Source organism: Crinia signifera, chromosome 4, assembly GCF_055691185.1.
Source record: "Crinia signifera chromosome 4, ASM5569118v1, whole genome shotgun sequence".
NCBI lineage: Eukaryota > Metazoa > Chordata > Amphibia > Anura > Myobatrachidae > Crinia > Crinia signifera.
Window position 1 is genome coordinate 23,614,500 of NC_139220.1, and position 17,869 is coordinate 23,632,368.

The 17,869-nt window shown below is 39.2% G+C and overlaps 1 protein-coding gene across 2 annotated transcripts in view; it reads left to right on the plus strand.

The window, feature by feature from the left end:
* GABRG2 (gamma-aminobutyric acid type A receptor subunit gamma2) overlaps nt 1-17,869 on the plus strand; it is a 132,246-nt gene that overhangs the window by 104,631 nt on the left and 9,746 nt on the right. The window contains exons 7-9 of one of the 2 annotated variants that reach the window (XM_083181410.1): nt 11,253-11,405; nt 13,005-13,210; nt 15,123-15,146. In XM_083181410.1, coding sequence (XP_083037536.1) covers nt 11,253-11,405; nt 13,005-13,210; nt 15,123-15,146 — 383 coding nt within the window. The remainder of the gene's footprint in view (nt 1-11,252; nt 11,406-13,004; nt 13,211-15,122; nt 15,147-17,869) is intronic. The other variant, XM_083181411.1, reaches the window with a different exon arrangement.

Genomic DNA, 17,869 nt, shown 5'->3' on the forward strand with positions numbered 1-17,869 from the left:
GTGTAAGGTTTCACAGCACTCTAGGCAAAACTTCAATCTACTGCTGCCCAACCCCACACTGCCACCAAATGCTCATGTAACCAGGGACGGTGTAAGGCTTTTCAGCACCCTAGACAAAACTTCAACCTACTGTACCCCACCCCCCTCATACTGCCATCAATACCCATTTCCAACCAGGCTCCCAAAAATCGGGTGGTCCTCCCAGCCCCACCCCGGAAAGGTGGGAAAGTCCCCTGCTTTCCCTGGAGACCTCCCTTTGTCACCCACAACAGAGTACAAGGAGGAGGGGGCAGCAATGGTAGGGAAGTATGGCTCAAGGGAAAGTATTGAGGTGAGGTCTTAGAAGTTCCACCGCAGCCACCTATATTAAGTACAACAAGGATCCTCATAGACAGCCTTGATTTTTTTGATAGGCAGACTTGTTGGTGCCCCCCAGATCCCGGCACCCTAGGCAGCTGCCTAAAGCTGCCTAATGGTAGAACCGACCCTGCATGTAACTGTGCAGGTGGCATCTTAGATGTTTCACAGCTGCCACCTGTATTCAATTTAACAAGGATGTGTTCCTCATAGACATCCTTTATTTTGTAATAGGTAGACTTAGTGGTACCCCTCACAGATCCTGGCACCCTAGGCAACTACCAAAGTTGCCTTATTGTAGTGCCGGCCCTGTCTAAACACTGACACTCTCCCCTGGTGCCTAAAACTAACCCTATCCCCAACGCTAATACTCACCTTGGGCATTCATCGGCATTGTGTCAGGGTTTTGGTTTACACACTGTTTTGAGATGTTAGGATACTGAAATTGTATTGAACCTCTTCTGCAGGGTAAGTCTTTGGGCCAATGTAGTATCCCAATGAAATGTAGCTTTCCACAGAATGGAGGATGGGTGTGATCCTCCTTAATTCCTGAGCATTATAATAATTTTCAGAGTTACCCGGTTGACACATAGGAACTCAAATCAGAGTGCCTATAAGTCTCTGTGTGCTATGATGTGGGATGATACGGCTCACCCTTATTTCCTGGATCTTAGGACATTTCTGTGTGTAGCATCTGGGAGGAGGTGGGGCTTCATGTTATCATCATTGTCCTGCCTTATCCCTCATCTCCTCGGTAGAAGACATGTAAGTACAGCGCATCCAGAAAGTATTCACAGCGCTTCACTTTTTCCACATTTTTCCATATTCCAAAATGGAATAAATTCATTTTTCCCTCAAAATTCTACACACAATATCCCATAATGACAATGTGAAAAAAAAAAATTTGGGAGCTTTTTGCTAATTTATTAAAAATATAAAACTGAGAAATCACATGAACATAAGTATTCACAGTATTTTACATGAAGCTCCAAATTGAGCTCAGGTGCATCCTGTTTCCACTGATCATCCTTGTAATGTTCCTACAGCTTTATTGGAGTCCACCTGTGGTACAGTCAGTTGATTGGACATGATTTGGAAATACGCACACCTGACTGTATAAGGTTCCACGAGTGAAAGCGCATGTCAGAGCACAAACCAAGCATGAAGTCAAAGAAATTGTCTGTAGACCCCTGAGACAGATTTGTCTTGAGGCATATATCTGGGGAAGGGTGCAGAAAACATCTGCTGCTTTGAAGGTCCCAATCAGCACAGTGGCCTTCATCACCTGTAAATGGAAGAAGATTGGAACCACCAGGACTCTTCCTAGAGCTGGCCGGCCATCTAAACTAAGTGATTAGGGGAGAAGGGCCCTCATCAGGGAGGTGACCTAGAACCTGATGGTCACTCTTTCAGAGTTACAGCATTCCTCTGTGGAGAGAGGAGAACTTTCCAGAAGGACAACCATATCTGCAGCAATCCACCAATCAGGCCTGTATGGTAGAGTGGCCACTCCTAAGTAAAAAGCACATGGCACCCCCCCTGGAGTTTACCGAATTGCACATGAAGGAATCTGAGACCATGAGAAACAAAATTATCTGGTCTTAATGCCAGTCGTCATGTTTGGAGGAAACCAGGCACTGCTCATCAGCAGGCCAATACCATCCCTAAGGTTAAGCATGTCGGTGACAGCAACATGTTGTTGGGATATTTTTCATCAACAGGAACTGGAAGACTAGTCAGGATAGAGGGAAATACAGTGGTTGTAGCTGGCGCTCACTGCTTGAGTGGTTATACTCTGTGTGGGTGCGGCTTGTTACAGGTGAGGAGACCTTCCTCACAGAGAATAGATAGTGACAAAAATAGGGACTCAGTCTATGTCCTTTTTTGGTGTTAGGGTGATTGGGGCAATGGATGGGGATGTGGCAGGTGAAACAAAGAGTCGCAGTCTTGGTTGGACGAATCAGGTAGGTGTTGCGGGAGGCTGGCGTCCCGTCCAACCCGCAATACACTCTTACCTGTCTTCCTGGTCCCTCGCTGTCCTCTTTGCTGCCGGATTGTGTAGAAGCGAAAGATGAATGCAGCAATGTACAAATACATCCTGGATGAAAACCTGCTCCAGAGCGCTCTTGACCTCAGACTGAGGCAACATTCATCTTTCAGCTGGGCAATGACCATAAGCACACAGCCAAGATATCAAAGGAGTGGCTTCAGGACAACTCTGTGACTGTCCCCAAGTGGCCAGAGCCCAGACTTGAATCCATCTCTGGAGAAATCATAAAATGGCTGTGCACGGACGCTTCACATCCAATCTGGTGAAGCTTGATAGGCGCCGCAAAGAGGAATTGGCGACAGGTGTACCAAGCTTGTGGAATCATATTCAAAATTAATTGAGGGTACCAAGGGTGCTTCAACAAAGTATTGAGCAAAGGCTGTAAATACTTATGTAAATGTGATATTTTTTTTTTTTTTATAAATTTGAAAAAAAAATCTCCTAAAAACGTTTTTTTACTTTGTCATTATGGGGTATTGTGTGTAGAATTTTGAGGGAAAATTGAATTTATAACATTTTGGTTTAACGCTGTAACAGAACAAAATGTGTAAAAAGTGAATACTTTCCGGATTTCACTGTATTCGCCCCAGTCTTTGATCTAATCCTGTTTTGAAAACTTCTTCATTGCTAAGGAGGATTCCAACTTGTCCTTAGCAATGAAGAAGTTAACAGTCTTTTACAACTTCTAGTAGACAGACGCTTCTTAAAATAATGATATTCCTTTGTTGGAAAGTGTACAAATATATACGTTTAGCTTTCATTCTTTTGTTATTGATCAATTTATTAATTAATTAACAGAGTAAAAAATAAAAACTTTCTACAACGGTAACTTTTTGAACATGATTGATTAATTTGTTAATTCATTAACAGAGTAAAGAAAACCCTCAACAACTTTTTGAATAATTAACTGGATACCCAACATAAAACTTACAGTACATTTTATATATAGGAATAAGAGAAGAGCAGGTGTACAGGTTAAGCTGTTTTCAAGGGTAGATTTAATCCCTTTTCTGTAGATTTTCTGCTTATACAAAATGTTTAATGTCATTCACTCGTTCTTATGCTTATACCCATCCTCCTCGCCACCTGTCTCCTTCCTCTATTTTATTGACACTCCAATAATTCAGCCAATTCTAACTTCTTAGGCTATGTGTACATTGATTTATCACAATATATGTATTATTGCATGTTATCATATATAAAATGCAGAAAAATACTGCACTGGATTTCCGTACGCATATTAGGTTCGGTTTAGTTGCGCGTAGATGATGATTTTACAATCAGTCTTTCAATCATGCATTTTTAGCAAAAGAAGCATTTTTATTTCAAGCCATACACATGGAAGTTAATACAGTTTGTACATGCAAAATGAAACATCACATTCCATTATCTGTGCATTCCATTTGAGATAAATACACATTTTGAACCTCACCTCACATCAGAAAAGACATCCTAATTGGAACATAAAAGTTTTTTTTTTTTATTTAAATGTACTTTAGTGCAATGATAAATGCACAAAAAAAGCTTGTTTGTTTTAATTTTATGTTCAGTTACACCTAATTTTACACCTAATTTTAAAAGACTGGACGTCCCTCTTATCACATTATAATGGGGTGGCCGCTGATTGATGCAGAGAGCTCTCTCAGCCAATCAGAGGGCTGCACAATCTTTCGAAATGCGGCAGTAAGGAACGGTGCATGGCAGAGGGGACCGGGGCTCGCCAGGGTGAGTGAGAGATCGCTCATCCCATTGCGAGCGATTGCATGTGTTTAAAAACCATATGTGATCGCACATGCAATGCGACAGATATTTTGTGCAGCCTTTAATATCTGCCCATAGGTAACATTTTGAACATGATCAATCAATTTATTAATTAACACGGTAAAGAAATCGCTCAACAACTTTCTGCATAGGTAACTTTTTGAACATGTAACTGGATACACCAAAAAAAGGGAATAAAGGGGCCTACGCACGAGGAGATGTTGCTGAGCATTCTGAGCAATGTAGATTGCTCAGATCGCTCAGCACACAGCACTGCACATCGTTGTGTCAGCGCTGAGCAATCTGTTAGAGCCAGTGAGAACACTGGCCCTGACCAGTGATTAACTTGATGCTGGATATTAATCGCTGGGTGATAGCAACACGGAGCGATGTAGGGGCATTTTCTAAGCGATTTAGTGAGATTTCTCAGAAAATGCTTTGAAATTGCCCCGTGTGTAGGCCTCATAAGAGAAGAGCAGGTGCACAGTTTAAGCTGTTTTCAAGGATATATTTAATCCCTTTTCTGTAGATTTCATGTTCATACAAGATGTTTAATTTCTTCCACTCGTTCTTTCACTCGTTCTGAGAAATCTCCAGGTTTTTTAAAGCGGCAATCATTTACACTGCAAAACCAGTTTGATTTTGCAGTGTAAATGATTGCCGCTTTAAAAAACCTGGAGATTTCTTACCAAATCTCTCACTTTCTGATTCTCTCATCCTATTAAATTTCACCCAATATGTTTGGTTTATTTGCATGTAGACACTTTTACAATCAGTTTTCAATCATGAATTGTTAGCAAAGGAAGCATTTTTATTTCAAGTCATATACATGGATGTTTATAAAGTTTGTAAATGCTAATTAAAACATCTCATTCCATTTTCTGTGCATTCCATTTGAGATAACTACACATTTTCAAACTCACTAAAGGTGCATACACACTGTACAATTTTTTTTGACCAACTTTTTTGACCAATTTCGTTCATTTTGGCTATTCAGAACGAAATTGGTCAAAATATCTTTCAGTACGTTTGCAACAAACGATGAATGATGATGCGCATACCCGCCAGTTGTTCATCAAGGCTGTTCGTCAACTGTGCATGCAGATCAATTTGGATATCTTTCAAAAAGAGCCTATAAACTGTAGCTAGATCTTTTGTCTTTCATCTGTCGTCAATATCTTTCGTCAATATCTTTAGTCCAGGACACTGGGTTCAAGGGAAATGTCTTTCCATGAAATTGGTCCCAAAAATTGTACAGTGTGTATGCACCTTTAGACATCAGATAAGACATCAGAATTGGAATATAAAAGTTTTTTTTTATGTACTTTTGTACTTTAGTGCAATGTTAAATGCCCAGAAAAAGCTTGTTTTATTTGTATATTCATTTACATGGACTTAACTTTTGATAAAAAATATTGTAATTGCATAACATCAATGTGCACCTAACCTGACATCATTTAGAGATATTTGCATCTTACACTTGGTAGCAGAAGATATCAATAGTTCTGTAGTTTGACCAGCTATTCAACTTAAGTTGCACTCAAATCAATATCTGCATAGTAGTTTTAGTAAACTTAAGGTCCATACACACTGGGCGATTTTGAGCTGAAAGCAGCTCAAACTTGGTGTTTTGAGTGGCTTTCAGCTCAAAGCCGCCCAGTTTGTACATCTTGGCGATGAGAGGTGAGTGGTGATGCGTTCTCCCACATCATAGCCAGGAAAGCCGTTATCTTCTTGTACTACCAGCAGATGAGCGGCTTTGTAGACGGATTTCCATAGTGCTGTGCTATGCTGTGCCTTCTGCCCTCCGCTGATAGCGTTGGGAAGGGGGTAAGCCGCTCAGTGTGTATGCAGTAATCATCGCTGTCCATACACGCAGGGCAAAATCGTCCAGTGTGTGGACCTTAACTGGTGGCTATATGCTTTATTCAATAAATTGTGTTGTTGAATTATAATGGTGCCCAGACACAAGTATTTCCCATCTGAAGTGCTTTTTTCCCCTGCTGGGACGTGGTGGGGGGCAGGAGACTGTTGGCGGTAACTGGAAGTGGTCAGCAGGGCGGGTGGCAGTAGTCACTGGAGCTGGCAGCGAGCGACGGTAGTCAGTGGAGCTGGCGGCGTGCGGCAGTAGTCAGCGGAGCTGGTGGCGTATGGTAGAATTTGAAAAAGATATTCAAAAGACTGAGCGGCCCTCTGATTGACTGAGAGAGCTCACTGTCCTCTGATTGATTGAGAGAGCTTCCTCAGACAATCAGAGGCCTCACATTGGGGTGCTGCTGATTGGCTGAAAGAGCTCTCTCAGCCAATCAGAGAGCTGACTAATCTTTTGAAATGCAGCATCGTGGCGCACAGAGGGGTAGGGAAAGGTGCACTGCGATGGCTCACCTGTGTTTAAAGACCATATGTGATTGCACATGCGATGCGATAGACATTTTGTGCAGTACATAATATCTGGTGATGTGACATTCAACTGGCGGGTCCAGGTGCATCGCATCGGGTGACACATGCAATGGCAGGCGATCCATGAGATGTCGCAGCATTTGGTACTTGTGTATTTTGGCGGCGCCCATCGCATCGCATACCATAACGCATGCGATGGTATGCGATGCGACGCGATTTCGTTGGTTAGTGTACGATGGCATACAATTTTCAAATTGTATGCCATTGTACATGGCATACAATGCCATACGATGCGATGCGATGAAACATTGTATAAGCACCCTAATGGGTGCTTATACAATGTTAAGCACCCTAATGGGTGCTTACAATGTTAAATGCACCCCCACGCCACCCCCCCACTATAAACGTGAACCCGAAGCGTGGCGTGCGCAGCGAGCCCGCGAGGGGCGGCGGTACGCGTCCTACGACCTTTTCATACCCCCACTATCCACGTCGGCGAGCGCAGCGAGCCACTGAGCCCGAAGCGTGGCGAGAGCAGCGAGCCCCGCGAGGGGACGCGGATACCTGTGAAGCCCGCAAAGGGACGCGTTTACCTGTGAAGGTATCCGCGTCCGCTCGCCACGCTTCGGGCTCGGTGGCTCGCTGCGCTCGCCACACTGATCTATTCTCAACTCCACACCGACGTGGATAGTGGGGGTATGAAAAGGTCGTAGGACGCGTACCGCCGCCCCTCGCGGGCTCGCTGCGTTCGCCACGCTTCGGGTTCACGTTTATAGTGGGGGGGTGGCATGGGGGTGCGTTTAACATTGTAAGCACCCATTAGGGTGCTCAAAAGCACCCTTTAGGGTGATTATACGATTTTTCATCGTATAGGGGGTCAAAATCGCGTCGCATCGCATGCCATCGGGTACATGGCATGCGATGCGATGCGATACATTCATCGTACGATGCACAAATCGGGCACCGCCAAAATACACAAGTACCCAGCATTTTATCATAATCGCATGGATCGCATCCAATTTCTCACTTTTATATGGGCAACATAAGTAAATTGTGTCGTTGAACTACTGTATAAGATCTTACAAAATGTTACTATTTGAGATATTCCATCATTAACAACAAGCTGTAAATGTCGTAATCTTAGGGCATTGATAGATTAGTGACCAGTGTCAGCTCCAGAGGTGGGGCTAAAGCACAGTCCAATTTCAAAAAGGGGAGCAACACCAACTGCCACCCCAAATGATGTCAAACTTTGCGATGGCTGGGACTCAATAGCAGTTGGTGTGGCTCCCCAGTTGAATTTTGGACAGTTCTGGAGCCCCACTTCCGGAGCCACCACTGATAAAGACCCGGTGATTGTATAGATGGCTGCACTAATATTTTATTTCTATAGTTACTTTCTTAGAGATCAGGAGGACAATCAATCATTCTGTGGCTTGGCCACTTATACAACATGATCTACTCTCAAATCAATATCTGCATAATAGTTTAAATAAACGTAGTGTTCGCTATACACTTCAACAAAGTGTATTGTTGAACTATAAGACCATGTACTATGGCAAATGCTTAGCTATTCCTTCATTAACACAATATATATGATTTATCATGGTGTATAGTTGTAATATTGTTTAGATGGCTGCATTTTAATTTTCTCTTGAGGGAGTTTCTGTACCCTTTAAAACGTTAAACATATTTTGGTCTTAGAAAATATATAAGACTAGTCTTAGGGCCTGTCCAACGGATGGGCAAAATTTATGCTTATGCAATTCTCAAAAGTTTTGAAGAAAGGGTGTGCCAGTGGCGCACTACCATCCCCCCTGATTCTGCAAGAGGGCACGTTAATGCTGTAGAAAGTCATTCTGTGGGAGAGGTTTAGGCAGAGGCGGATTGGCCCACCGGGAAACCGGGCTGTTTCCCGGTGGGCCGGACCAGATTTCCCTCTGGCTGGGCCGCTTACCTTGGTTAGAAGTGGCCGCAGCCCAGCCTGGTCACAAATGGCAGCATTGCCCAAAACAAATATGGCCGCCGCATATATGCATATATTAAATGCACATATGCGGCGGCCATATTTGTTTTGGGCTATGCTGCACTGTGTGAGCAGCTGCGGCCACTGGATGTCGATGGAAGCGGTGGTGAGTAGTGTCCGCACCCTGCACCCCCGCCGGTGTACAGGTTTTTCGATAGAAAAACGGGCCCTCTTGTTATAGTGCATAGTGTGTTCAAGGGAGGTGGCCCATACTCAGTGTCCCACGGCGCGGGGGGGACAGTTGGGAGACCCCCTGTCACCCCCTGTCTCTAACTCCCCAGCCCCACAGGCTGCAGAATAAACCCTGTACGCATGCGCCTATTCTGCAGCCTGAGGGGCTGGGGACATAGCCACTATCCATGCCCCCACAGCGGCAAAAATTGGGCGTGACCTCATTGAAATAGGCCACACCCCCATATTGATAGGCCACGCCTCCCAAAATTAGGCGCTCCTTCGGTGCACAACAACACCCTCCCCCCCTTTAGGGCTGCTTCAAGATATTTCCCGGGCTGGTTTTAATTCCCAATCCGCCCCTGGGTTTAGGTAATGGGAAGTTGGAGTGAAAGCTGTTGGAATGCCACTGTACTGTACATTCCACCAATAATCCGGCAAAATGGATAATCCAGCACAGTGCTAGAACTAAGGGTACCGGATTAACCGTGGTCTACCTGTATTTATAATTAGAAAACACAATATTTATAATAAAACTAAGGACCTTTATTGTGTTATTTAACACACTACTGATATTGAATGATTATCAGTAGATGAAATCACATTTATTTGGAAACCCAAGTTCACATTAGAGCTAAATTCTTATCTGTGTTACATTTTAATTTCTCTACACATCCTCTTATTTTACCTTTATGAAAGAGAAAATAATTAATTTGTTCTATTCAACCGTGTTTTTTAAATTTTAATTCAATGCCGTGAAATTAATCCTCCTTACAAGTAAGACAGAGTTTTGTTTCTTTTATCATAGAACATTGTCTCATCAGTTGCTCTGAACTACATCAAAATATGGATTTAACTAATGCTATGTGATTGTCAAGGAAGAAGTATTTTTAATTAAGTTTGCAAAAAAAAAATGAGCTCTGTATTTATAGAGCTTAATTTAGAGATGAACATAATTCCAATATGTACGCAGTTGAATGATTACTGGCGTCTGTCCATGCGTCACTTTGCTCTTCACATGCGTGGTGATTCACAAGTGACGATGGTCAAAAAGTGATTGACGGGCGGGGACCATTTTCCGAAGTTAACGGGGAGTGGCGGCAAAACCACAAGCATGTCATGACCATTTTCGGGGGCATGTCTGAACCTGCGACTGCAATCTCATGCACAGAAATTATAGTGCTATTCCCCCAGTTCCCTGGGGCCATTCTGCACCACCATAGAGAACTGTTACAATTTAATGATTTACAATGCTGAGTCTTTGTACACAGGTGATTGACTCTGCAAAGCCAATTATGGGCATTTTAATCCAAATGGTGACGGCTGGGACAGGATCTGCATACAAGGGCAGAGCTGCCAAGTGTGTATGCACCAAACGACAAATGATGTATGTTCATGTAGAACATTAATGACCCCTCTTTGTCTATGCATGCAGCTCAATCTGACAATATTACCAGTGACTGCATGCTTTGTGGTGGACCCAGTGTCATCACTAAATGATATTGCTCAGTGTGTATGCGCTAAATCGTTTGGCTGGCGGCATTACCGATATAATTAACTATATCAGAGGTAGCTTGATTTGTCCATTGTGTACAGGGCTATAGTTCTTTATGTCAGACTGCAGTTTGACCACTGCTACTGTTCAGGCCTCCCATACATTAGTGCTACTTGTCTAAGGCACAAGTTTCATCGGATTTTCCTTGAACCCCCTTGGCAGCTCCCCGGTAGTCCTTTTATCTGACTTGGTACTTGATGTGCCATTTTTACATGCAACTTATCGCAAGAGATTTATTGCATGTAAAAATAGCACAGAAGGGGTGAAATTTAATAGGATGAGAGATTCAGAAAGTTAGAGATTTGGAAAGAAATCTCCAGTTTTTTTAAAGCGGCAATCCTTTAGAGTTCAAAATCAAATTGGTTTTGCAGTGTATCTTTCTTGAATTCCCCCCAAGGACTCTCTGAGAGCTGCCGGGGGAGTTTAAGGGAAATCAAATCTGATATATCTTATGTGCAGCAGATTCAATCTCTGGATCCGATGCACACAGAAATGGGCATTGGATTGGATGTCAAACACATGAGACTTTTTACCCAATTTCTTGGCCTGATACTTTGGAATCTGTGAAATCTGACAAAATTGCAAGTGTATGACCAGCCATATTAGTCTTTGTTAATGAAGGATTTGAAATTAAATACACCTACCGGAACAAAAATAAAACTGCTGCTCTCAATGGTTATTTTTTAGAATTTTATACACTACTTCATGCAACAAAAATGATTTATGATATGTTAGGTGCCACTGATTATTACACACATGTAGCCCAGCTAAGTAATACGAGACTAAACAATTTTTTCCGTAGATGACAATGGCCTTTGCTCTGGTTATTTTCATACTCCATAGTAATAGACTAATTTGACTGTAATTAAATGTCAGCTGTCCTTTCTGTTTTATTCAATGATTCATAAACATGCCTGTCTGTTATGTTGCAGGGGACTATGTTGTAATGGCTGTATACTTTGATCTGAGCAGAAGGATGGGTTATTTCACGATACAGACTTATATACCTTGCACGCTTATTGTTGTTCTTTCCTGGGTGTCTTTTTGGATTAACAAAGATGCTGTTCCAGCTAGAACATCTTTGGGTAAGTAACAATTTGATAAATAATTATATGCAGCTAAAATTTTAAAGATAACAAAAACAAAATACAACTACTTCTACTCTTTCTACTAATGGGGATATTGTATTTAATGCATTTTTTTTCAGTAAAATTATGAATTTGTGAAGTTCTTTATCGCAACTATATTTATTTATTTATTTATTTACAGTGTCTTACATAGCGCAGCAGATTTCGTTACAGTGTCTTATATAGCGCAGCAGATTTAGTTGCGCTTTACAATAGTAGACAGTAATAAAACAAACTGGGTAACAACAGACAGACTTGGAGGTAGGAGGGCCCTGCTGCAAGCTTACAATCTAGGAGGGAAACACAAGGATAGGCATCAGTAATAGCACGGCAGTCCCACCAAGTTACAAGTCCAGAAGGGAAGCTATATAATACATAAGTGCCTCAGAGGGTTATGTGTGTAGAACCTAATTATGATAGGCTTGCCTGAAGAGGTGTGTTTTCAGGGAACACTTGAAAGTTTCGAGGCTAGCGGAGAGTCTTATTGTGCGTTGAAGGGCATTCCATAGGATAGGATATTATTATGTGCATGAAATAATTCTCCATAGGCTTTTATCGCAAATTCATCTTCACCTACTCTGAGCAGGTAAAAAGTTGGGGAGAATCTCTCTTTTAGGGTAAACAATATTGGACTTGGTTAAGAACCCCTTAGCCACCCGGGCTTAATGACTAGGCAATTTGAAGTTTTTATTTACTTTTAATTAGGCAATAATGAGATGTCAGTTTTGGGGTAAGTGCAAAGTGCAAAGTGATGGAAATAGGGGTACAAGATATGGAACAGTTTTAAATGGGGTTCTTTAGAGTATTTTTAGGCTTGCGGGTGGGATTAATCAGTTGTTTTTGCAAGGTTTTTGAAAGTGCCTTTAATTGACCCCAAAATATATGTGAGCATTCAGTTTACATAAGCTTGATTTTTTTTCTTTTTGTGTGTTTATAAAAAGGGCATGTTGCAGCAATATAACACATTTTAAGTCCAAAAAATCTTTTTATTATACTTTACTGTAAGCCTTCTGTACTTTTCACTGAACTGTACCCATCGCTGGTCACCTGTTTACTACATTTTCAAATGGGAAAGGTATAAAAAAAAACTGGAGTGCGCATACCTGCAATAAACGGCTTTTTTGGGTGATAAGTGTACCCATCAACGTGGGTTGAGCTATCGCCACTAATAGGATATCCCCCTAATACTACTGCAACAATAATAAAATCATAATAATATTGATAATAACCATCATAATCATTACTCTGCTCAATGGGAGACATTTTAAAGCTTGGAGAAGGAAAAATTTGAGAGCCAAAAATGCCAACCAAAAAGTTCCTTAATTTAATTTTCATACACATCCTGTAACATGACAGATAAGAGCTAATTGTTAAGTCCGTTATCTCTCTCTGCTTTTTCCTGTCTCCTAGTTATGCTAAATCTCCAGCTTATTTTTTGAAAACCCATCTGTACCCTACTCACTACTATCATCCTGATTTGCTCCAGGTCATAAATCAATTAAGAATAATTTGCATTCTCTAGAAAAAAAATTGACTTTTTTTCCCTTTACTCACCAGGCATAACAACTGTCCTCACAATGACTACACTGAGTACCATTGCTCGGAAATCTCTACCCAAGGTGTCCTATGTGACAGCAATGGACCTCTTTGTCTCAGTCTGCTTCATCTTTGTATTTTCCGCCTTGGTGGAATACGGAACTCTACATTATTTTGTCAGTAACAGAAAACCAAGCAAGGACAAAGATAAAAAGAAGAAGAATCCAGTGAGTATATTGAAAGAAATCCTAGTTTTTTTTTTAAACCGGTTACAGTAAACCAGCAGGACCCGATTTAGCAACTGATGTATTAAATGGAGCCGTAATATACTCAGCCTCTTGGAAGAGCCAATTACAAATTATTTTCAGCCACTATTCTATTAAACTGACCAGCTGTACGCTCATAATATATTACATGGATTTGAATATTTTGATAAATATAAACTCAAATCTTCTGTCTGTCCAATCTCTTTGCATATATCACATCTTATTTCTAACGCTTACAGTTTTGGTATCACCCCTTAAAATATCTCTTGCCTGTTTATTGCTCTTTTCTTTAATCCTTTCAAGTTTACAGGATGCTATGACTCCAATTGATATAATTTAACAGAGAACTCCATATAACCAAAGTATTTAAACCTAGGGTGTCATGCCACCAGTTTGTAGAATGGTCCCGATCATCGCCGCCCAAACAATGCAGCATTTCAATCATGCCGTGGCTAAGAGGGAACTGTGAGCGATTGTGCGGGACTTGTTCTGAAAATACATAGAACAGGTCCTGTGCATGTGCAGGTCCCCCACCATCAGATGAGTACGTAAACTATCAGGTTTGTATAGATTCCCGAATAAGGCAGATGGAAACTGCGCCAACAGAACCCTGAACCATATGCAATCGCTGACCTCTGCCTCATCTTTTGGCTATGATGTCCCGATGAATTTTCAAAACACACATGATGTGGCTGATTTGATGACTGCCGCACTCTTGGGTTGAGTTGGGAGCAAAGCAAATGTAAAAACCCAAGTCACTTTGCACCTTGGCTAAACCATGGTAAGGAGGTGGTGGTAGATTTAGCTTTTGAGGGGTGAATATAAACTCAAATCTAAATTTCAGGTAGAATAAAGATGCCCACCATTTCTAGGCTACATGCATAAGAAGCCAGTAGTGATACATATAAAATGATGCTTAAGAATCAATAACACATTTCTTGCATGGTCTGCAAACAGCAAAATGCTGAATGTAAAAATACAAGGTGTGTGCTGCCTGCCACAGACGTAGGACAATTGGTATCCTTGGAAAATCATGTAAGGGTACTAATTCTTTTATGGCAACAAAGGATTTTTGTCATATCTGGTGAATGTAGTTGAAGCTTCAGATAGTGATAGGCAGCGTGTTTTCTGGATAGCACACTGCTGGTCTCGAAAGCAAAACCGGAAGACAATCCAAATCCCAACAGGCAATGATCACTGCAACTATGTTTGTAGGCCAACGTGTCTTGAGCTATGTGGACTCTTTTTCAATGTAAAACAAGAGCTTGAAATACATTGCGCTACAGACATCTATCAGCTATCAGTGCTATCCATGCTTGGATAAAAAATATGCTATCAGTGTTACTAAATAAAAAATATCTCCTAAGAATTATTGCTCCCCTACTGTTAAACTCAATAGAGAAACCTAAACATAGGTTTATTGCGGAAAATGTTTAACATCTTGGAGTTCTCCTTTAACGTGACTCGTGTTATTGAACTTTTATGGCTAAATTTACTAAAGCTTCCAAAAAAATTAAAGAGGTGATGTTGCCCAAAACAACCAGATTCTGTCTATTATTTATTGCATCCTACAAAATGATAGATAGAATATGATTGGTTGCTATGGGCAACATCACCTCATTTCATTTTTGAAAGCTGTAGTAAATTCAGCCCATACTGTTGGGTCTTTCACAATATTGGGGTGTACGGTACCTATTTCTAATACACATTTATATTTTACTTTGTGTCTTTTTTTATTCATTAATTAATTTTTGATTTTCCATATTTCTATATGTTGAAATGTTGTGTATGTGTTTTTTGGTTCTGTTTTCTTTCATTTTTCTTTTTTTATCTCCTAAAATCTGATTTTCTTTTCTTATCTATACAACAAAAGCTTCTCTGGATGTTTTCGTTCAAGGTATAATGTGTTTGGAATGGAAATTCACTGCATGTGTCTGCTGAATTGAACTACGAAAACCTAAATTCTGAATGGCATTCACAAATTATTTGAGTTAAAGAAACACCATGAGATAGGAATTTATATGTGTAAAAATATATTGAATAAAATTATATTTTATTCAATATATTTTTACACATATAAATATATATATATATATATATATATATATATATATATATATATATATATATTATATATTTAAAGGATTTACCATGTAAAAAAAATATATTGAGAGTTTTCTCTAATTTTATATGTTATATATTATAATACTCTAAAGTTGATTCAGCAGCATTGACACAATGTCACTGGTGTAAAAAAAATCTTATTTGATGATATTCATTTGGAAATGAATAACTGACACAAGAAAATGAATTTGTCATCTCATTTTCACTGCACTACACAAACGGTGCCATTAAATGAATGATGCAAATGTGTATACCCATACATCTATCATTTGCCAAATTTTGCTAAAAGTTTAAAATAAGTCTATTTGTATAAATTTAGGGGTAGTGTCACACTGGGGTCTTCCCACAGCATTTTTCTTAATTACAATTTATTATTAAAAAAAAATCTCTGAAAATATGTTCATACCAATATCCATCAGATGTGATGAGAGTATTTTACACCCGAAAATTGTCCTCTAGCAAGCTCCTTGCGTACTTTTCTTTACCGAAATTTTGCTTAATGGATAAAATATTACTGTTGCTCTCTGCTACACAGAAATCTAAGAGTTCTGATGATTACCTGGCAGACAGAACATATTCCTTAAAGTTAGCCAGGAGTTTGTATTTTTTCTCTGTGTGTCAAAAAACTCCAAAATTCTAGAAATAAAACTTAATATTTTAATTATTGCTTTTCAACAGCATAAAATTCATTATTTTGTGCTCATGAAAATACAGTCAGTGATTTTTTTATTTCCACTTTGGAAAAATGTTTTGAACTACCCTTAAAACTACCCTTAAACATAATTGCAGATGATAGCTGTTATCACTGGTGCAGCAGAGCACCCTGTGCATTCCTGTACCTTCATTTTCTCCAATGTTTTCATAACCCATATGGGCAAATTTTTTGGACCACAAAAAAAAAAAAAATAATAACTTTAAATAATAATAATTTAAAATAAACCTAGAATTAGCTAGGGTTGATTCAATCATATTTATGGCTGTTAAAACATGTATTTTGCTGCAAAAAGTAATTTCTTAATTACTTTAGATAGTTGATATTTTTTATGATATGATCTATCTTTCTTGACATGGTTTTCTGGAAATTAAGGAAAAAAATTTGCCCATACTTTGCCAGTTTCACCATCTAGTAGAACCAGCATTTTGGAATCACAATAATTTAAATAGAATACAATAATTATAGTATTATGTTTGATTATAATTCACATTAAGAGTTAAATAATGAAGTAATTTTTAAAACATGTCTTTAAAGTATTGAAGTATTTACTAATGTACTGTATTTTCGTTATTTTATTTTTTGATGTTTTCTAATGAAAAGGTTTACTGCATCATTTGTACAGTATGCGGAAATAATTATTGACAATATTTTATATAATTATGTATTATAATTTTTTTATTATCTTCATCTGGTCATAAATTCATGCTATAGTCAGACAATCTTCAATTGTCCAGTTACTGCCATATTAAAACTTTTTTGATGCTTATTAAGCTGCATGCTGCATATAATAAAAACATTATTGATTGTAGCAAGTGAACCGTGAAAGCTCATGTAAACATAGCTTTCTATTAAGATAATTATATACCTATAATTAAGCAAAGGAATATTTTGGCTACATAGAAAAATTACAGTATTTTCAAATTAAAAATAAAGTTCCAATTTTAAAATTATCACTATACAACAATTTTCTTAATTCAAATGTTTCATAAAATGAAGATGAAAATGTATGTAGCTTTTTATACTTGTGAAGGCAAATATTTATATCAATCAAAAATCTCACCTGAAAGAATTCCAGATGCTCAAAGGGAGGTTCTCTGCTAGAATACAAAAAAAAATAAAAAAATAAAAAATTTGGATTGTTAAAATGTGCTTACTAAAGTAGAAAAAATGTGGGTGAGCAAACCAAGTAATTTTGTTAGAGGGACAAAAGTCTATCAGCATTCAGTGTTCCTCTTGGGAGTACCTTCTGTAAGTGATTTTTGATGGAATTAGGACATTTAATAAATAATTACCTAAAAAGTTTTTAAAAATTGCTTGGAAATTGAAACTATGGGGTTCTCCCTGCATGACCCCCCCAAAAAAACACAGTGGAGAAATTAGTTTAGTCAGTTTTAAGTATGTTTCATTGACTTCCTTCCTATGGGCCTCATTAGAGTTTGACATGCAGTACTTTAAATCCATTTTAGGCTACAAAAATAGGCCATTACATATGTTTATTTAAATTTGTGAATATTTTAGACTTGCTTTCCATAAACCTGGAGGGTTAGAATGAAGATCACAATTGCATTACAAAGCAATAAATGTTTGAAGTGAGGGTGTTTGTGTTTTAAATGGAATATTTGCATATATTATTATTTCCTTTTGCATGTGATATACACCTGACTTCGAAACACTACTATGTTTCAAGTTGGACATATGTTGAGATATATACAAATTCACACTTACTGTACAGTAATTCCAAGGCATATGTTTGTAGCACAACATGTGAAACTCTATAGCAA